At 47.4% G+C, this 19,568-nt stretch overlaps 1 protein-coding gene across 1 annotated transcript in view; it reads right to left on the reverse strand.

Annotated features, from left to right (window-relative positions):
• Nucleotides 1-11,110, reverse strand: part of LOC140394369 (arf-GAP with dual PH domain-containing protein 1-like) — a 153,938-nt gene extending 142,828 nt beyond the window's left edge. Inside the window, exon 1 of the mRNA XM_072481570.1 lies at nt 10,697-11,110. Coding sequence (XP_072337671.1) covers nt 10,697-10,781 — 85 coding nt within the window. The 5' untranslated portion in view covers nt 10,782-11,110. The remainder of the gene's footprint in view (nt 1-10,696) is intronic.
• Between the last annotated feature and the right edge of the window lie 8,458 nt (nt 11,111-19,568).

Raw genomic sequence — 19,568 nt, forward strand, 5'->3', positions numbered from 1 at the left:
TGTTTCTATAAGATCCCCCTCATCCTTCTAAATTCCAACAAGTACAGTCCCAGTCTCCTCAACCTCTCCTCGTAACCCATCCGCTTCAGCTCTGGGATTAACCTAGTGAATCACCTCTGCACACCCTCCAGCGCCAGTACGTCCTTTCTCAGGTAAGGAGACCAAAACTGAACACAATACTCCAGGTGTGGCCTCACTAACACCTTATACAATTGCAGCATAACCTCCCTAGTCTTAAACTCCATCCCTCTAGCAATGAAGGACACAATTCCATTTGCCTTCTTAATCACCTGTTGCACCTGTAAACCAACTTTTTGCGACTCATGCACTAGTACACCCAGGTCTCTTTGCACAGCAGCATGTTTTAATATTTTATTATTTAAATAATAATTCCTTTTGCTGTTATTCCTACCAAAATGGATAACCTCACATTTGTCAACATTGTATTCCATCTGCCAGACCCTAGCCCATTCACTTAGCCTATCCAAATCCCTCCGCAGACTTCCAGACTGCACTCTTTGCTTTACCACTCATCTTAGTGTCGTCTGAAAACTTGGACACATTGCCCTTGGTCCCCAACTCCAAATCATCTATGTAAATTGTGAATAATTGTGGGCCCAACACTGATTCCTGAGGGACACCACTAGTTATTGATTGCCAACCAGAGAAACACCCATTAATCCCCACTCTTTGCTTTCTATTAATTAACCAATCCTCTATCCATGCTACTACTTTACCCTTAATGCCATGCATCTTTATCTTATGCAGCAACCTTTTGTGTGGCACCTTGTCAAAGGCTTTCTGGAAATCCAGATATACCATATCCATTTGCTCCCCCTTATCTACCGCACTGGTAATGTCCTCAAAAAATTCCACTAAATCAGTTAGGCACGACCTGCCCTTTATGAACCCATGCTGTGTCTGCCCAATGGGACAATTTCCATCCAGATGCCTCACTATTTCTTCTGTGATGATAGATTCCAGCATCTTCCCTACTACCGAAGTTAAGCTCACTGGCCTATAATTACTACCTCCTTTTTTAAACAGTGTGTCACGTTTGCTAATTTCCAATCTGCCGGGACCACCCCAGAGTCGAGTGAATTTTGGTAAATTATCACTAGTGCATTTGCAATTTCCCTCGCCATCTCTTTTAGCACTCTGGGATGCATTCCATCAGGGCCAGGAGACTTGTCTACCTTTAGCCCCATTAGCTTGCCCATCACTACCTCCTTAGTGATATCATCTCAAGGTCCTCACCTGTCATAGCCTAATTTCTATCAGTCACTGGCATGTTATTTGTGTCTTCCACTGTGAAGACCGACCCAAATAACCTGTTCAGTTCCTCAGCCATTTCCTCATCTCCCATTATTAAATCTCCCTTCTCATCCTCTAAAGGACCAATATTTACCTTAGCCACTCTTTTTTGTTTTATAAATTTGTAGAAACTTTTACTATCTGTTTTTGTATTCCGAGCAAGTTTACTCTCATAATCTATCTTACTCTTCTTTATTGCTTTTTTAGTAGCTTTCTGTTGCCCCCTAAATATTTCCCAGTCCTCTAGTCTCCCACTAATCTTTGCCACTTTGTATGCTCTAAGACATCTGGGAGTACGCCCCGATCTTCTTCCAGTAGCATGTGGGCTATCAGTTCAGTTTCTCATCCAAAAAACCTGCACCTCCGACAGTGTAGTGCTCCCTCAGTACTGCTTTGGGAATGCCATCTTAGATTGCGTGCTCAACGTCTCCGGAATGAGACTTGAACCCACAACTTCCTGACTCAGAGGAGAGTGTGCTACTCACTGATCTGGGGGTGACACATCCAGTTTTACACCATGAGAAACTTCCCCCAGTCATATATTGCAAGGCTAAAGCCATTGTTTTCAGTCCCCATTCTAAGTTCTGTTCCATGGCTCCTGACTCCACCCATCCCCCAGAAACAGTCGGAGATTAAGCCACATTTGATCCACGAGATTAACTTCCAACCTCATTCACACCATCACTGAGACCATCTATTTCCACCTCTGTAACACTGCTCAACCTTCTCAAAGGCAATGAGGGGTGGACAATAAAATGCTGGCCTTGCTAATAAAATCAACACGCCTTGAATGATTTTAACAAATTGCCCTGGTCTCCGCTCACATGATGCTTCAATGCATATTTATGCCTTTGTGATCCCGAGGCCTGACTATGTCAACACACTCCTGGCTAGTCTCCCATACTCTGCACTTTGTACATCACACTCTGCACTTTGTACAACTTGTCATCTAAAACTCTGCTGCCTGTGTCTTAACTTGCACTCCCATTCCCCTATCGTCCCCATGCTCACTGACGTTCCCCTATCATACCTGTGCTCCATATAATTGGCTCCCAGTCAACCAAAGTCTTGATTTTGGCTCTGTAATCTCCTCCAGCCCTGCAACCCTCGGATGTACCACAGATCCTCTCATTCTGGCCTCTCGTGAATCCCATTTTCAATTGCTCCAGCTATTGATCGCCATGCCTCCAGCTGCCTCAGCCCCGAGCTTTGCAACTCACTTCTGTAGAAGGATCAAAACACTTTCTCTCCCCACAGATGCTGCCAAAACTGCTGAATTTATCCAGCATTTTCTGTTTTTATCTCAGATTTCCAGCATCCAGTGTTTTGCTTTTATTACTCTGGAATACACGCTCCACCTTGCTTGCCTCCATTAAGAGACTTTCCCCAAGTTCTTCAGCGTTAGGAGGTGGTCAGCAGCAACCGGGGGGGCGGGGGGGGGAGAGCGGAGGAGGTACTTTGTGTTTACTACTGTGTTTATTATTGTTTAATGGGGGGCTTGTATATTGGGGAATACGTGACATAGCTATAAGATGTTTATTTATGTGTTCTTTGCTTTTTCTTATTTCTGTAAGGGGGGGTTTGTTGAAAATACCTAATTTTTTTAAAGAGACTTTCCCGAAAATCTACATCTCTGATCAAACTTTAGGTCACTTGACATTTCTCTGTGTCATACTTTGTTTTGTAAAGCTTCTGTGAAGCACGTCGGGACATTTCATTAGGTTCTACTTAACTGCGAGTTATTGTTGATGTGCAATTACATATATTGACAATTAACCTGATCACAGCTGGGGTGAGTATATAAAGGTTCAGTGATTCTGAACTAGGAGGGGAAAATCTGCCCGAGTTTCCATTCCTGACTTATGCCCTGTTGAAAATGCACATATGTGTTGGTCGAGTTCAGAGAGAGTTCAACCTGGTGCCCAGAGTGAGGAATTAGCTCCCAACACTCACTGTACATAATTATACATGAAGAACAACTACACAAGGGCTCCAGAATGCGGTCAATGCCTTTGGGACCTTACCCCAGCAAGAGTCAGCATCTCTAGGGAAAGAAAGGACAGGAAGAAGCACCATAAAATACCTGGTGTGCAGGAACTGTGTAGGCTTTTGTGTAAGGGACCTGCACCGTATTTGACCAAGTGTGGCATCAAGGAGCTGTAGCAAAATACTTGGGAGTCAATGCCCAACAACATTCAGGAAGTTCGACACCATCCTGAACAGAGCAGCTCATCCATCACCTTAAATATTCACTCCCTCCACCCAGTGGCAGTGTGGCAGCCGTGTGCACCATTTACAAGATGCACTGCAGCAAGTCACCAAGGCTCCTTTGACAGCATCATCCAAACCCTTGACCTCTATAACTTAGAAGGATAAGGGCAGCAAATGCTTGTGAACACCATCACCAGCATGTTTGCCTCCAGGGGCAGCACGGTAGCATTGTGGATAGCACAAATGCTTCACAGCTCCAGGGTTCCAGGTTCGATTCCGGCTTGGGTCACTGTCTGCGCATCCTCCCTGTGTGTGCGTGGGTTTCCTCCAGGTGCTCCGGTTTCCTCCCACAGTCCAAAGATGTGCAGGTTAGGTGGATTGGCCATGATAAATTGCCCTTAGTGTCCAAAATTGCCCTTAGTGTTGGGTGGGGTTACTGGGTTGTGGGGATAGGGTGGAGGTGTGGACCTTGGGTAGGGTGCTCTTTCCAAGAGCCGGTGCAGACTTGATGGGCCGAATGGCCTCCTTCTGCACTGTAAATTCTTTGAAGGTCACACACCATTCTGACGTGGAAATATATCACTGTTCCCTCACTGTCACTGGGTCAAATTTCTGGATTGCCCCCTTGACAGCAGAAGGCAGCTCACCACCATTTTTTCAGTGGCAATTATGGATGGCCAGCAAAAGCTGGCCTGTGCCCATCCCCAATGACTGAATGTAAAATAAACTTTGCAGCAGAATGTGCAGAATTTGCATAATGGATGTAAAATATTCACACAGCTGTTACACCAATCACAAGCACCATTTGTCATTGTGAGAAGATGCTCTTAATGAGCTACAGGTTCCTAGAACATACATATTCTATTCTGTTTCCATAGCTAGTTTTTATTTTCCTCCCATGCGTAATGGACAGTGTGTGATTTTATAGGTTGGCTGGGAGAAATGATCATTTGTCATTGTTTATTATCATGTTGCAAGATGGCAGAAATGGATGGTCAAGTCCAGCAATGGGATACAAGAGACATTTTCCTCATATACATCCTGTGCTCCATTCCTTACCCTACTGGTCCACCCACTAACTATGCCCACCCCCCCCCTCACCCCCGCAAATTATTCCAACCCCACCCACACAATCTCATGGTCGTGTTGCATAGGAAGAAATGTCAGACAAACAAATAGGGGGCTGGCATCTTTGTGACATTACCAAGAAAGGTATTAAAGCAAATTAACAGTGGCATATTAAGGTGTCAACTGTGGTTCAGTGGGTAGCACCCTCGCCACAAAGTTAGCGAGTCCATGAGTCCGAGGTCCACATCTGAAACCAAAGCAGGTAACCTAGGCTGACATTGAGGAAATATGGCACTGTCAGAAATGCCATCTTTCAGATAGGACGTTGTAAAGTTCCAGACGAGTGACCACACGGAAGCAATGACTGTAGAAAACTCAATATTTATTTAACCTACTAGATACAACTCATACTCCCCAAAGGATCTCCCACGCCCGGCCCACACTAGGGCTGGGTATTTATGTCCCATGGAACCCTTGCTGAAGGGTGTAGCTCCACCTCTTCATCTGGGGAGATCATATTCAGGGGAGGCCACAGGGACTGCTGCAGACCCCCTGGCCTCTGGTCAGTTATAACCCCCGAATGCAGGGGCTGGCTCCATTGGATCCGTTGAGACCTCGCTTGGCAAAGTCTCCATGTCCAATTTGGAGTCTGATGAGTCGGCATCCCGCATCTCAAGATTGAGGGGCTCATCCGCCTCGCCGGGTATCAATGGTGGCTGCACTGGAGGAAGGGCCACCACTGGGTGTGGGGGCTTCAGCTTTCCCTCGAGGACCTGTAGGGCATGGCTGCGGAGCTGGTCCACATGTCTACTCGATTAGTTTCCCTGCACACTCCCTGAATATGAACCGGGCCAGATTGCCGCACCACTTTCTCTGGGTGCACAATGCCCCGTCCACAAAATTCCTGACATAGACCCCGTTAACAGTGGAGAGTTCCCTCATGGGCCTGCATCGCCATGCTTCGGAGTTTTCCTGCTGCTCACAGACCATTCTCCAATGTCCGTCAGGACGAGTTACAACCGTGTGCGCAGCCAGCGGCCCATCAAAAACTCCAAAGGTGCTATCCCAGTAGTGGCATGAGGCATGGTGCAGTAATAGAAGAGGAAATGGACCGGTCTCTGGGGTACCAGAGGTCTGCTTTGCATTCCTAACTTAAAAGTCTACCGCCCATTCGGCCAATCCTTTCGAAGATGGGTGGTAAGGCGTGGTCCATACATGGCGGACCCTGTCCATGTTCATGAAAACGCCGAATACTGTGCTCATGAAAGCCGGGCTGTTGACCTGACACTAACACCTCGGGAAGCCCATGGGTGATGAAGGTTTGTCGGAGCTTCTCAATCGTATCCGTGACGTCGTCATGGAAATGTGGTGGACCTCCATCCACTTTGAATGGACATCTACGATGAGTAAGTACATGGCTCTTGGAAAGGTCCCGTGAAATCCACTTGGAGTTGGGAACACAGTTGGCCCGGCCAATCCCACCCTCGTCGTCCAGCCGAGTGACCACATGAAAGTAATGACTGTTAGAAAAACTCAATATTTATTTCAGCTACTTGATACAACTCTTACTCCCCGGTGGGTCTCTCATACCTGGCCTACACTTGGGCCGGGGTAATATGTCCCAGGAACCCTTGTTTAAGGGTGTAGCTCTTCCCCCTCATGTGGGGAGATCATATTCGGGTGAGGCCACGGGGACTCTGATGTTGCACACCCTGTGGCCTCTGGTCGGATTATGGTAGAAAACTTCAAACCAAAGCCCAAATTAAACAGAAAATGCTGGAAACACTCAGGTGGTCTGGCTGGCAACACCTGTAAGGAGAGAAAAGCGTCAACATTTCAGGTCGGTGTTGACCTGCCAGGTTTTCCCAGCATTTTCTGTTTTTATTTCGGGTTTACAGCATCTGCAGTATTTTGCCTTTGTATTAAACCAAGGTCGTTCTGCTTTTCTCAGATGGGAAGGATCGCATGGCACGATTTGAAAAGTAGCAAGAGAGTTCTCCCCAGTGTCTTGGCCAATATTTATCCTTCAGTGAGCATCACTAAAACAAGTGATCCCAGTGTTGTTTGTGGGAGCTTACCATGTGCAAATTTCCTGCTGCGTCTCTGACACTGCAGCAAGTGACTGGCCTTCGGAAAGCACCCCACTGGCTGGACAGCATTTTGGGATCCCCTGAGGTTGTGGAAGGTGCTACAGAAATTCAAGGCTCCTCCTTTTCTACTGACACTGCTTGTTCTTAGATTCAAGTGGTTGGTGTGCATTCTTTCATCACGAGCAGCTACAGGATTTGACAGTGAATCAAGCATTAAACAAACGTGGAGAGAGAAGCCATCAATCGGACAGCTTTTACCCAAGGTATACGGCAAATTCATTTTTGTGCATTAACTCCGAAAGTCTGAACCGATGAGAGCAAAAAGATAAGTAAAAATATACTCCCATAGCACCCTGTCACCTCGTCTGGTAAAAACATCAATAATTAACCTTTTAGGCAGCAGCAGAGTGAATGATTTTCATAAAGCCAATAACTCTTTTCAATTGCACATGTTGTGCGCTTGTGAGACCTGACTTTGTGGCTGTCCGGTTATTATTAAGCACGAGTCTCGACTTGTCTAGCCGCCCATCGGGGAGCTGTGGTGCAATATTGGTGGAAAACAGGCAACGGTTTCCTTTGCCAATTTCCATGCCCTGACCCATGGCTCCAGCACTGACATCATCACCCATGTGGCAGATATGGGTGATGCCATCCATAATCCAAAAGGTACATGCATCTATATAGCACCGTCAGCGCAGCAAAATCTGCATTATGGGAGTGATTATCTAACAAAATACCGCACAAGGCAGCATTAGGTCAGGTGACCAAAAGCCTGGTCAAAGAGATAGATTTTTAAGGGACCTCCTAAAAAGGGGGAAAGTGGAGAGTCTGGGAGGTTTTTAAAAAACACAAAGACATGATTTTCTTTCCAAAAGAAACATTTTCAGAAACAAGAGCAAAATATTGTTGGAAAACTGAATTAAAAACAGATCTACTGAGCGTTTCCAGTACTTTATGTTTTTATTTAATCCTAATCAATAGATATGTCACCAGAATTGTTGCCTATTGCTAGCTGCCCTCAAATGCCGGTGGTAATAATAATAATAATCGCTTATTGTCACAAGTAGGCTTCAATGAAGTTACTGTGAAAAGCCCCCAGTCGCCACATTCAGGCGCCTGTTCGGGGAGGCTGGTACGGGAATTGAACCCGCGCTGCTGGCATTGTTCTGCATTGCAAGCCAGCTCTTTAGCCCAGTGCTAAACCAGCCCCTCTTATTAAACAGGGGTTCAAGAATATATTGTGTGAGCAGGGTAAATGCGGGCCTATTTACCCCCTAGAACCGACAGACTTTATACAAGCTGAGCTTGAAGTTAACTAACTACAATGCTTCCATTTTTTTTGTCAGCCTACCAAGTACTTTCAACCTTGGTGGTATCCTACTTAACGACCCTTGGCCCCTGTCCTAGGTTTCACTGTAATAAGAACAGCAATATACCAGCAAGTCAGAGCACGCGAGAAGCTGAAGATCTCAATGGTAAAACTAGAAAGGTGGATGGCTCGTCGTTTGTCACACAGTTAATAATTTGTTGCTTGACTGGGCAAATGGGAGTTTGAGCACCGCATCAAACACCATAATTTGTCTTTCGGCTGGTGACTGTCAAACAATTTGTAATTCATGAAATGCAGTATTGTCAACATATTTTACTGTAAATGAAACCTAGGACATACATGCCCTTGAAGCTCAGCAACCCAATTTGTACTTGTATATCTTATTTGCTGACTGCCCTCTTTGAAATTTATGGTTTTGGGGATTTGGAATTTTATGGTCTTGGGTTTATTTGTGCCATCTGAGGATCTGAGTTACTCACCTAAGTCTATAAGGATAAAATGTTTGGACAGTTCTAATTTGGGGGAAAATACCCTGCAGCTCAGTGGCACAGTGGTTAGCACTGCTGCCTCACAGCTCCAGGGTCCCGGGTTCAATTCCGGACTCGGGTAGCTGTCTGTGTGATGTTTTCACATTCTCCCCGTGTCTGCGTGGGTTTCCTCCGGGTGCTCCGGTTTTCTCCCACAGTCCAGAGATGTGCAGGTTAGGTGGATTGGCCATGATCAATTGCCCCTTACTGTCTAAAAGGTTAGGTGGGGTTACGGGGATAGGGTGGAGGCGTGGGCTTAAGTAGGGTGCTCTTTACAAGGGCCAGTGCAGGCTCGACGGGCTGAATGGCCTCCTTCTGCACTGTAAATTCTATGATACTAGTGCATATTGGAAGATTAGTTGCTGTCTCGGACAACTTATTTCCTTAAGAATCTGGAGAAATTTCCAAACACTTTTTTCTAAATTTGAGCGATAGATGTTTGAACTGCCTCCCTCACAGATTGGGGTGCCTGGTTTTGTACCCCCCACCAAAGGAGGGTGTTGTGACTGGTTTTCTACTTCCCCGGGGGTTGGCATTGCTGGCTTACCTGTTCCCCCAGAAAATGTACTGCCTGAAAGGATGGCAGGAGCCAGATTCAATAATAACTTCCAAAAGGAAATGGTACTAATTCAAAAAGGAAAAAGTTTGCCAAGATTTGGGAAGAGTAAATCAATGGGGATAGTTGGACAGTCCTCTCAAAGGGCCAGCGCATGCACAAGAGGTTACAAGTGAGATTCTCCAGTCCCCCAGCCCCGTGTTTCTTAGCTGCGCGCCGTTCACTGGCGGCAGGATTCTATCCCTCCATTATTTGTCAATGGGATTTCCCATTGAAACCACCTCACGCCGGCTCAAATTCTGCTGGCGGCGATGCGCTACCAGTGTATAAAGTGAAATTCGATGAGTGGAGAGTTCTGCCCAAGGTCACCGTACAATTGAGAATCCTTTTTCTCCAGGGTATGGCGAGGAGGATCATAAAGCAGACAGCACTGAGGCTATCCAATACTACATTTTAATTCTATTTGGAACACACCAATTAGATATTTTGAATTTATACCTGCAACAAACCACCCATTATGCCGTGTGCTCAGAATTGTATTTGCACCATCAATTCACAAGCCCCGACAGCTTGCCGCAAGCAGAATTGTTCTTTCAATGTTAACAGTGGTTCAGTATTAAATAATTGTGAATTTGCTCTTTCAATTAATTTGATACAAACAGTTCTGATGTTAATTGAATCACCATGTGACATGCCTTGCAAATGTATTTCAAATTTCTCCAGGGGTTAAAAAAAAATCAATCGATGAAGAAAAATAACACACTCACTTCTGCCTGGACTCCTCTTCCTCCCTCTCTCCAACCCCCCCCCCCCACCCCCCCAAAAAAAAACCTCATCCTAATCGTGGCTCAGCTTTGATTAAGCATTGAGGTTGCTCAGGTTACTCTTTGCAATGCTTCTGCCTGGCAACTTTACTGTTCTCTATCTTTGATCACAAGTCCACACCAAAGGCCTTGTGCAACATCCACCCAAATAAAAATGCATCTTTTTTTGGGGTGACTAGGAAGTCCAAGTATTCCTAAAGGAACCCCCCCCCACACACACACACACATGTCTTGGAAAATTGAGGCTTTGAAATTAAACCCTACAGTCATGGCCAGAGTCCACATCCTCCGAGTCGCCAGGTTTTATAGACTGCAATATAAAATCGTGTGTAATGCCTCCGCGCTGGAGACTGTAACGGGAGGGTCACCTGGAATAAGGTTCACACGCCTTTGCTGGCACAGCCCAGGTCTTACACAATCATGCACCCCACCCTAGTCCGCCACCTTAAGCAAGTAAAGTGGAATATCATTACCATAGAGAGAGAATAAAGCAAAAGGCACGCCCAGAATTACTGGGGTAAAAGAATGAATCCGTCATCTTAATTACGCCCATCCTTTGCAGATTCCCCATCACACACATACACACGATTTTTTTAAAAAAAAGCCCCCCTTTTTTTTTGCAGTGATTGAAATTCTCAATGATAATGCGACTGCACTCCCTGCTCACAGGTGTCTTGACAGGGTGGAGGTGCCTGGTGCCTGCAGATGGGAAGCAGAGTCCACATTGGTGCCCACCCCCACCCCCACACAGTGTGTCTCTAATGCCCAGTACTCACCCGGGGCACCGCAATCCGCACACGTTTGATTCTCAGCATTCAGCAGCAGATCCTGCAAAAGTCTCTTGTTTCTCTCGACCGCCATGCCTATCCAGACAGCAGGGACAGGATCTCCACTCTTCTCTCAATATACAATCTGGATTTCCTTTGCAAGACGTAACCAGCTGTAAATCCTTGCCCCCCCCCCCCCCCCCCGAATATTCTTTCTAAATTTAAAGGATGGATTTGTCCAGAATCCTGTGCTCCGGCTAGGATCTCATCTTGAGACACTTCTCAGCTTTTTGCCTGGGGGTTTGCAGTAAAAGCGTCTATCACTTTAAAGCTCAGCGCTGCAACATCAAACTTGCACTCTGCCTCTCGCTTGTACTTGTTCCGCATTCTTGCGCCGGCGACCAAAGTGACCATCCCCTTCCACCCCCTCCCTCCCTATCTCTGCCTCCACCGCCTGAGATACGCCTTAAAAACTCCAGCCCGACCTCTAGTGGGAACCAGTCAACTCGCCTCCGCCCGCACATCCCAATTATTGGTTGAAATGAAGTCATCTTCATCCGCAATCTTTTGTGTGTGTGTGTGTGTGTGTGCTTCGCTGTCAGTCCTGCAAAGGCTTTCCTTTCTGCTACATTGGAAAGGCGAATGATCACACTGTTCTAACCCTGCCACTCCTCTTAGTAGGCGATTTCCAGTTGGAGGTTTGCCTAATCTCCCAGAGAATCCATACATCCATACACCCCTCATCCCCTCCCTTCCCCCATCCCCCGAGCCTCCATCACTATCAGCTCAGCTGACTTCCCTCAGTTCTCAGTGGGTAGCACTCTTCCTAGTCAGAAGATCACCATTCAGTTAAACCCCAACTCCGGAGATTTGAGCCCTTAATCGAGTTTTACAGCTCACTGTAATTACATAGATTACATAGAACATACAGTGCAGAAGGAGGCCATTCGGCCCATCGAGTCTGCACCGACCCACATTAATCCCTCACTTCCACCTTTTCCCCGCAACCCAATAACCCCTCCCAACCCTTATGGACACTACGGGTAATTTAGCATGGCCAATCCACCTAACCTGCACGTCTTTGGACTGTGGGAGGAAACCGGAGCACCCGGAGAAAACCCACGCACACACGGGGAGAACGTGCAAACTCCGCACAGACAGTGACCCAGCGGGGAATCGAACCTGGGGCCCTGGCGCTGTGAAGCCACAGTGCTAATCACTTGTGCTACCGTGCTGCCCTGTCAACGGAGGCAGAAGTCCTTTCACCAGAATTCCTTTTATTAACAAAACCAACAGCAGTAGGACCAGGTGCATTCAGCTTGCTGTCTACACTGGGAGTGCAGAGGATCGGACACTCCCAGTAATTTACAGTAAGAAGTCTCACAACACCAGGTTAAAGTCCAACAGGTTTGTTTTGAGTCACTAGTTTTCGGAGCACAGCTCCTTCCTCAGATGAGTCACTGTTATATACAGAGAAGAGGTTCCCTGATTGGATCATTAATCAGGGAACTCGTATTCCAATTGGCCAATCTCAAAGGCCTGGTCTAAGTCGTTACGCTCACAAAGAGGCCCATCACGTCTTCGCCAGCCATCAAGCACCTCTCTGTTGTCATTCCACTTCCCAACACTTGGTCCGTTAGCCTTGTGGGCTATGGGGCTGGACACCCCGCAGGTCCCATGCTGAAAACAACAATCTGTCCACGGCTGCCCTGGTTGGGGGGGGGGGGGGGGGGAGAGATCAAGTACCGGGGGGGTGGGTCTTATGGGCAGCCGGGGTGGCGGTCGGGCGGGTTAGATCGAGCGGGGTGGGGCAGATCATTGGGACCTTCTTTGTTGGTCCAGGTCCGCCATCGAGTTCGGCACGGCTGCTGCAGGTCACCACCATCCGTATGCGCGGACTCACAACCGGAAGTGCGGGGGCCCGTATCCGCAGCTGAAGCTGCGAGAAGCACTCTGGGGCCCTGCTAGCCCTTCAAGGTAGGTGAACAGCTGTAAATCTTTTTAAGGAAAGTCTGGCGTGAAACGGCAGCGTTTTTACGCCGACGTGGGGACATAACCCCATTTTTGGAGAATCCAGCCTTGGTGTTTCAAGTGCTCCTTAAATGTTGTGAGATTCTGTCCTTTTGGGTGCACATATAAACATCCCATGGCTTCTGTTTTCAAAGAAGAGCTGTGGGTGTTATCCCTGGCATACTGCTCAATATTTATCCTGCAAACAAACACTTAATGACTTGGATAAGGGCGTGAATGTATTATGTAGTTATGACCTAATTGAATGGTGGAATGGGCCAAATGTCCCACTTTTTTTTCCACTGTCTTATGGTCTTAACAGATACTCATTAGTGTTTGTGGGATCTTGCTATGCAGGCTGCCGTGTTTCTTGTATAATTCCCACAAGTACTCCATTTGGCTGTGAAGAACTTTGGGACATCTTGTGATCACAAGAAGAGCTTTTCATGCAAGTCCTTCTTCGGAGGAAAGCCTTCTCCACTATTGCCAGAGGTTAGCTGTGTGTCGATAGATGATCGGACAGGATTTGAAGCTATACTCCAGATTGGTATTAAGTTTGTTTTTTATGTAAGAAGACCTGAATAAAGGACAGCACGGTGGCACAGTTGTTAGCACTGGGACTGCGGCGCTGAGGGCCGGGGTTTGAATCCCAGCCCTGGGTCACTGTCCGTGTGGAGTTTGCACATTCTCCCCGTGTCTGCATGGGTTTCGCCCCCACAACCCAAAAGATGTGCAGATTAGGTGGACTGGCCACGCTAACTTGCCCCTTAATGGGGAAAAAAAGAAGACCTGAATAAGGAAGTTTGATCACCCACTCAAATCATCCTATTCATCATCAAAATCACTGGCATAGCCTATCTTTGCCTTTAACTCAGTCCCTCTGTTGTTGGAATCTTTAGCAATTCTCTTGTCATGTCTAGGTTCACTGGTGGCCATTTTGAGTGTCCTCGCCTGGTATTAATGGGGTGGTAATGGTCTCAAAATGGGGTCGGTTGCCTCTCTGTTCTATTAACACCAATGATGTGGACAATGCCATTTTGAAAGGGACCAGGGCATCCAAAGCACCTGCCTCTTTCAGGCAATAGGTTCATTTTAATACAGAAACTGGTAGTTTATGATGCAAGACACCACTTGTTCTTTCAACCAGTGCTGGTTGGAACCTGCTTCACTCACACTCTGACTAATTCCACAGACAGTGGAACTGAACAGGCCCGGCCAAAAGTAGGGGTTGAATTATTTCTGGCCTGTTGGAGGAACAGGATCTGTCATGGCCCCTACCCTCCACGATCATGACCCATTTCTACCCATAACTCACCATAGCTCACTTGTCAGATTTAAATGAGGGGCTGGGGCCACAACATGGCAGGCTACCTAATGCCCGCCGGAAGGGGCACACTAGTGCGTTCTGCAGTTTGATCGTCACCCAAAATTTGAAATTGACCCCAGTTATTCCAGTTACACCAGGACCAGTTTATCCGCTCCCCCCCCCCCCCTCACCCGCCTCCTATCTCCCCCCCCCAGGTTTCCCACCCCCAACGTATTAAATGTAAACTTTTCATCTTCATATCTGTCCATGTTCCACCTGATTCTGCAACCTCTTCCAGCCTGATATTAATTCTCTCCTTCACCCTTGAGTCTTGCAGATCCTCTCCTCCTCCTTTAAAAACTTGCTTGGAACCTTACTTTTGGTCCTCCTGTGGCCCGCACCCCCCCCACAGCCCCTCCCCACATGCACGCCCATTTCCCCCAAATTCGCAGTCCCAACACTCAGTGACCATTTTCCTGTCTACTTTCATCTGTACTAGCTGTTGTTGCCCAAATGTGCTCTGGACGCTACTGCCCATTGTTCTTCATGCTTAAAAAAGAACACCGACTAAACTGCTGCCAAGCTCGGCCCCAAAACATGTGGTTTCCAAGAATGTGCTTTTGTTTGAAGGTCATGGATGAGGGAAGAAAATGATCCATCTCCTGACTTTCACTCGATCACCTGACCATGGCAGGAAAAGGGTCTCGGGAGCATCATTTGTTTTTTCGTGTCTGATTAATTTTAAGATAATCAATGCCTTCCTTGGAGAAATTAAGCAGGGTCTGGCCTCCCAAATCCCCAATGTTATTTCCTGTATTGATTATTCATTCATTCATGCGTATTGCTGGCTCGGCCAATGTTTATTGTCCATCCCTAATTGCCCTTGAGAAGGCAATGGTGAGTTGCCTTCTCGAACCACTGCAGTTCATGTGGTGTAGGAACACCCATGGTGCAGTCAGGATGGATGTTTCAGGATTTTGACCAGACAGTGAAGGAATGGAGATATAGTTCCAAGAGAAGATAGTGGGTAAATTGGACGGGACCTTACATGTGGTGGTATTCCCTTGCAATGGTTGCCCTGTCCTCCTAGATGGTAGAATTTACAGGTTGGGAAGGTATTGTCGAAGAAGCCTTGGTGAGTTACTGCAGTAATCTTGCCGTCGGCACACGCTGCTACCACTGTGCATCGATGATGGAGGAAGTGACTATTGAAGGTGGTGAATGTCCTGCCAATTAAGCGGATGCTTTGTCCTGGATGGTGTCAAGTTTCTTGAATGTTGATGGAGTTGCACTCATGCAGTCAAGTGGAGAGTATTCCATCTTACTCCTGACTTATTGCCTTTTGAGACCCTCAGCTATGGCCGCCACCGACTGCGCAACGCCTTGGACATCTTCACTAATGGTGCCGACGTCGTGCACCAGGCTCTCCAAGGCGGTCGCCACCCTAGCAGTATTGGCCTCGGTGCCACACATTGCCAGCGACATCTCCTGCGCTTGTAGCCTCTGGGACTCCTCCAAGCAACTATGGACCTGCTGCAGTGTCGCTAACATCTACCTCTGAATGTCCTGACCGCTCCCTATCATCTCCATCAGCTCCGGGATGGCCTGTTCCACAGACTCAGCATCAGGCTGGGATCCAGCTGGGTCCTGGGATCCAGCAGACCTCCGACTGCTGTCTCACCTGGGGGTTCCTGCCTCCACCTGATGTACATCAGCAACAGTGTGGTGCTCACCAGGTTGGGTCCCAGAAACCTGACCACTAACATTTCTCACCGAGGTGTGTGTATCTGCGCTGGTGGAGGGTGGGGATGACAGCTGTAGCGCCTCGATCATGTCTTCCTTGGAGCTGTTCTCCAACGTGTTCGCCTGGGAGGCTGGAGAGGGTGCCACCTGGGATGGGTCGTCGCCGTCGGTTGGAGGACCTGCGGGAAAATGGACATGTGGTCAGTGGGAGGGATGGGTTAGTCAGTAAGGCAATAAAAACTCACCGTTGACAGGTCCTCTGGGTGGAGCCTGGTGGTCCCTCATCTCTGTGGCAACCGCCAACCTCCATGTTGGTGACCGCTCTGTCCTCTGCCACTCTAGTCACCTCCAGGGCCCGTTACTTGAAGGTGGTGAGGATACTTATGCCCGCATGCCACCGCCAGTCTGGGCGCTCTCCTATCGATTGTGGGAGAGCTTTTCCCGAGGAGACACAGTGAAGGCATCATTAGCCATACATGTAGTTCAGTGGTGGTGGTGGGGGGTGGTGAAGTAAGTGTTGGGGGGGGGTTAAAGGGAGAGGGGGTTGTGTGCAGGGAGGATTGGGAGGTTGAAGGGAGAGGGGGAGTGGAGGGAGGGTTTGTAGTCGCATGGAGAGTTGGGGAGTGGATGCTTGCGTGGGGGCGGAAAGGTCTTGGGGGGAGGCGGTGGCATTCGTGTCGACTTGCTCGTGCTGCCCGGTATAGGTCATTGACCTTTTTCCGGCACTGGATGCCAATCCTCCTGGTCACACTCCTGGCACTCACAGCCCCCGCCACCTCATCCCAGGCAGCATTGGCTGCCCTATGGCTGACCCTCTGGGACCCACAGGGGAACAGGACATCCCTCCAGGCCTCCACTGCATCTAGTAGCCCCCCCAGATCTGCATCCCCGAATCTTGGGGCCGGTATCCTCGGTGCCATTGTTGCCAGCAGGCTGGGGTTGGCTGAGCAACTGCTTTTAAAAAATATATTTTATTGAGGCGTTTATATTATACATTTTAACACAATGGACAACAACAACTCCCCCCCCCACCCCCGCCAAAAGCTTAATTTTCCCCAAAGAAGCCGATAAACGGATGCCACCTCCGAGCAAACCCTTCCATCAAGCCCCTCAGGGTGAACATAATTTTCTCAAGCCTAAGAAACCCCGCCAGCTCCCTCACCCACACTCCTGACTTCGGTGAGTTCGAGTTCCTCCATTCAAGCAAGATCTGTCTCCGGGCTACCAGGGAGGCAAAGGCCAAGACATCGACCTCTCTCGTCCTCTGGACTCACACACCAAAAATCGCCACCTCTAGACACGGGACCAGCCTTACTTTTAGAACCTCCAACGTAACGTCGGCAAACCCCTGCCAGAATCCCCCAAGCTTTGGACAGGCCCAAAACATCTGGACATGATTCGCAGCCCAACTGCACACCGCCCACACCTGTCCTCCACCTCCTCAAAGAACCTGCTCATGCGGGCCACAGTCATATGTGCCCTGTGGACCATCTTAAATTGTATTAACTCTCCTCAGGGCACCTTCCCACAACCCAGCCTTCAGCACCCGACCCAAGTCTTACTCCTTCTTCCGCTTCTCCTACCCTATCGGGGCTCCCTCCCAGTCCATCAGCTCCTTATAAATTTCCGATACTTTCCAAGTGCTTCTTTTTAAAATAAATTTAGAATAACCAATTCATTTTTTCCAATTAAGGGGCAATTTAGCGTGGCCAAACCACCTATCCTGCACATCTTTGGCTTGTGGAGCAAAACCCACGCAAAACACGGAGAGAATGTGCAAACTCCACACGGACAGTGACTGAGAGCCGTGATCGAACCTGCAGCCTCGGCGCTGTGAGGCAGCCACGCTAACCACTGTGCCACCGTGCTGCCTTGCAAGCGTTTCTTAAGTGCTGCTCAACCTTGTTAACAGGGGGCTGGCGAACACGCTGCCGCCGAATCAGCTGGCGAGCTTTCATTTGCGGCGAGAAGCCCGTGGAGCCTCGTTTAGTGGACCAATTAACATTGAATAGCGTTGTCGGCCTCGCTGGGTCGAGCGCCGGGAAGCTCGCAGCCGTTCCCGCTCGCTACAACACTTGGAAATCTTTCTGGAGAATCACACCCGAATTCTCTCTCGTGTTCTGGGCAATATTTATCATTCAAACCACTGAAAGAGGTTATCTGGACATTTATCTCATTGCTATGCGATCTTGCTGTGCCCAGTCATTGGTTGTAAAGTGCTATTGGCCATAGGTGGGACAAGGTGCTTTGGCCCCAGGTGTTGTAAGGTGCCTTATAAATGCGCGCCTTTTTTTCATTTGAGATGATCTTGACTTTATGGTTTGTTACATTTAGTGTAGTTATTGTTGGATTTAGGTTTATGTGTTTATGAGTTTTGAGTAAAGCTATTGATCTTAGATCCAAACCTAATCAATGTGGTTCTGTCAGTTTTGGGCTGCCTGCCAATAGCACATCAAACGTAGATGAAAGTGTACTCTTCACTGCTGATATGACTGTAAAATCTTAGAGAGCTGCACATGGTCATGATCCACTAATGAATGACAGTGGCACAACCTGCAAGCCTGGCCTTTTGTGAACACTTAAGAATGATCAGCCACAGGAAATTGTTTTTACAGTTTTGATTGTGCACTGGTCGAAACACCACAGCCAGAAATTACAAGGCAGGATTTTATGCTCCAGTTTGTCCATTATCAGTTTTCTCTTGTTAACAAAATTCAAATATTAGAAGCTTCTGGGGACTTCTAGATCTGAAGACTGTGTGAACAGAATGCTTAACCTGGGAGTGTTAAATTTCATCATACTTTTAGTAACATTTTTAGTAGAAAATGACTCAAAAACAACAACTTGCATTTATATTGTGGCTGTAACATGTTAAAATGTTCCCCCAGTGCTTCAGAGAAGGCTGACCCAATTCAGGCATTTTTAAAGTACCATTTCCAAGTGTAGGCAGCTTGAAAATGGTTTTACATTTTGAGACTGCTTGTTAACTGTATATTAATTTTGTTTAATTGTGGTTCAATTAGGAGCTGCACATTTGTATTGTGTGTCTCTGCATATAAGAGCCAATAAAAGTGTGTAAAGTTCATTTCTATTCTTCATCTCCTGTGTCACTGGAAATTGCCAAGTCTTACATTTCTGCCCTGGTAGAGATCATGTAGCTTTCCATAGACCCTCAGGGGCCACATATAAAGAACAAATCAATGTCCACATTTGCATAAACTGAACAGTTCAGTTGTGGGAATGTATTCACCTGATGCAACATCAGCACACAACAGGACAAGTCAGAGCATTAGATAAAAGTGTAAAGAGAACAGTTTTGGCAGGGTTGGAAGAGCTGAATTGCTCTGGTGCCTGTAGTGGAGCTGTCATTTAGCCATCCCTACTCGATCAGAAAATGGAAACATCACACGCTCACAATCAGAGTTCTCTCAAGGTAGGTTCTTGGTTTTCTGACCTAGTAACCATACCCAAGAAATGATCATTTAACATAAACTGGTTCCAGTGATCAAAAGTTTCCGAATAGTTTTTCTCTCAGTTGCCTATCTTTTCTTTCTAACTCCATGGCCTTTATGTTTTAGAGAAACATGTGAGAACACATAAAGTGCCGTACTGCTAAGGGAAGTCGTTCCAGCTACATTGCTCTACCCAATTATGTTGGATATGTCATAATATGCACTCATGCACATAATGAGATACAGACAGGCAGTGACAGACACTCAGTAAAGCCAATCAACACAAAGGACAGAACACAACCAATCACCAGGCAGAACACTAGAAGAGGGTTTCCTAATATAAAACACATGAGGCATCAGCACTCTGCCT

This window comes from Scyliorhinus torazame, chromosome 17, assembly GCF_047496885.1.
Source record: "Scyliorhinus torazame isolate Kashiwa2021f chromosome 17, sScyTor2.1, whole genome shotgun sequence".
Classification (NCBI taxonomy): domain Eukaryota; kingdom Metazoa; phylum Chordata; class Chondrichthyes; order Carcharhiniformes; family Scyliorhinidae; genus Scyliorhinus; species Scyliorhinus torazame.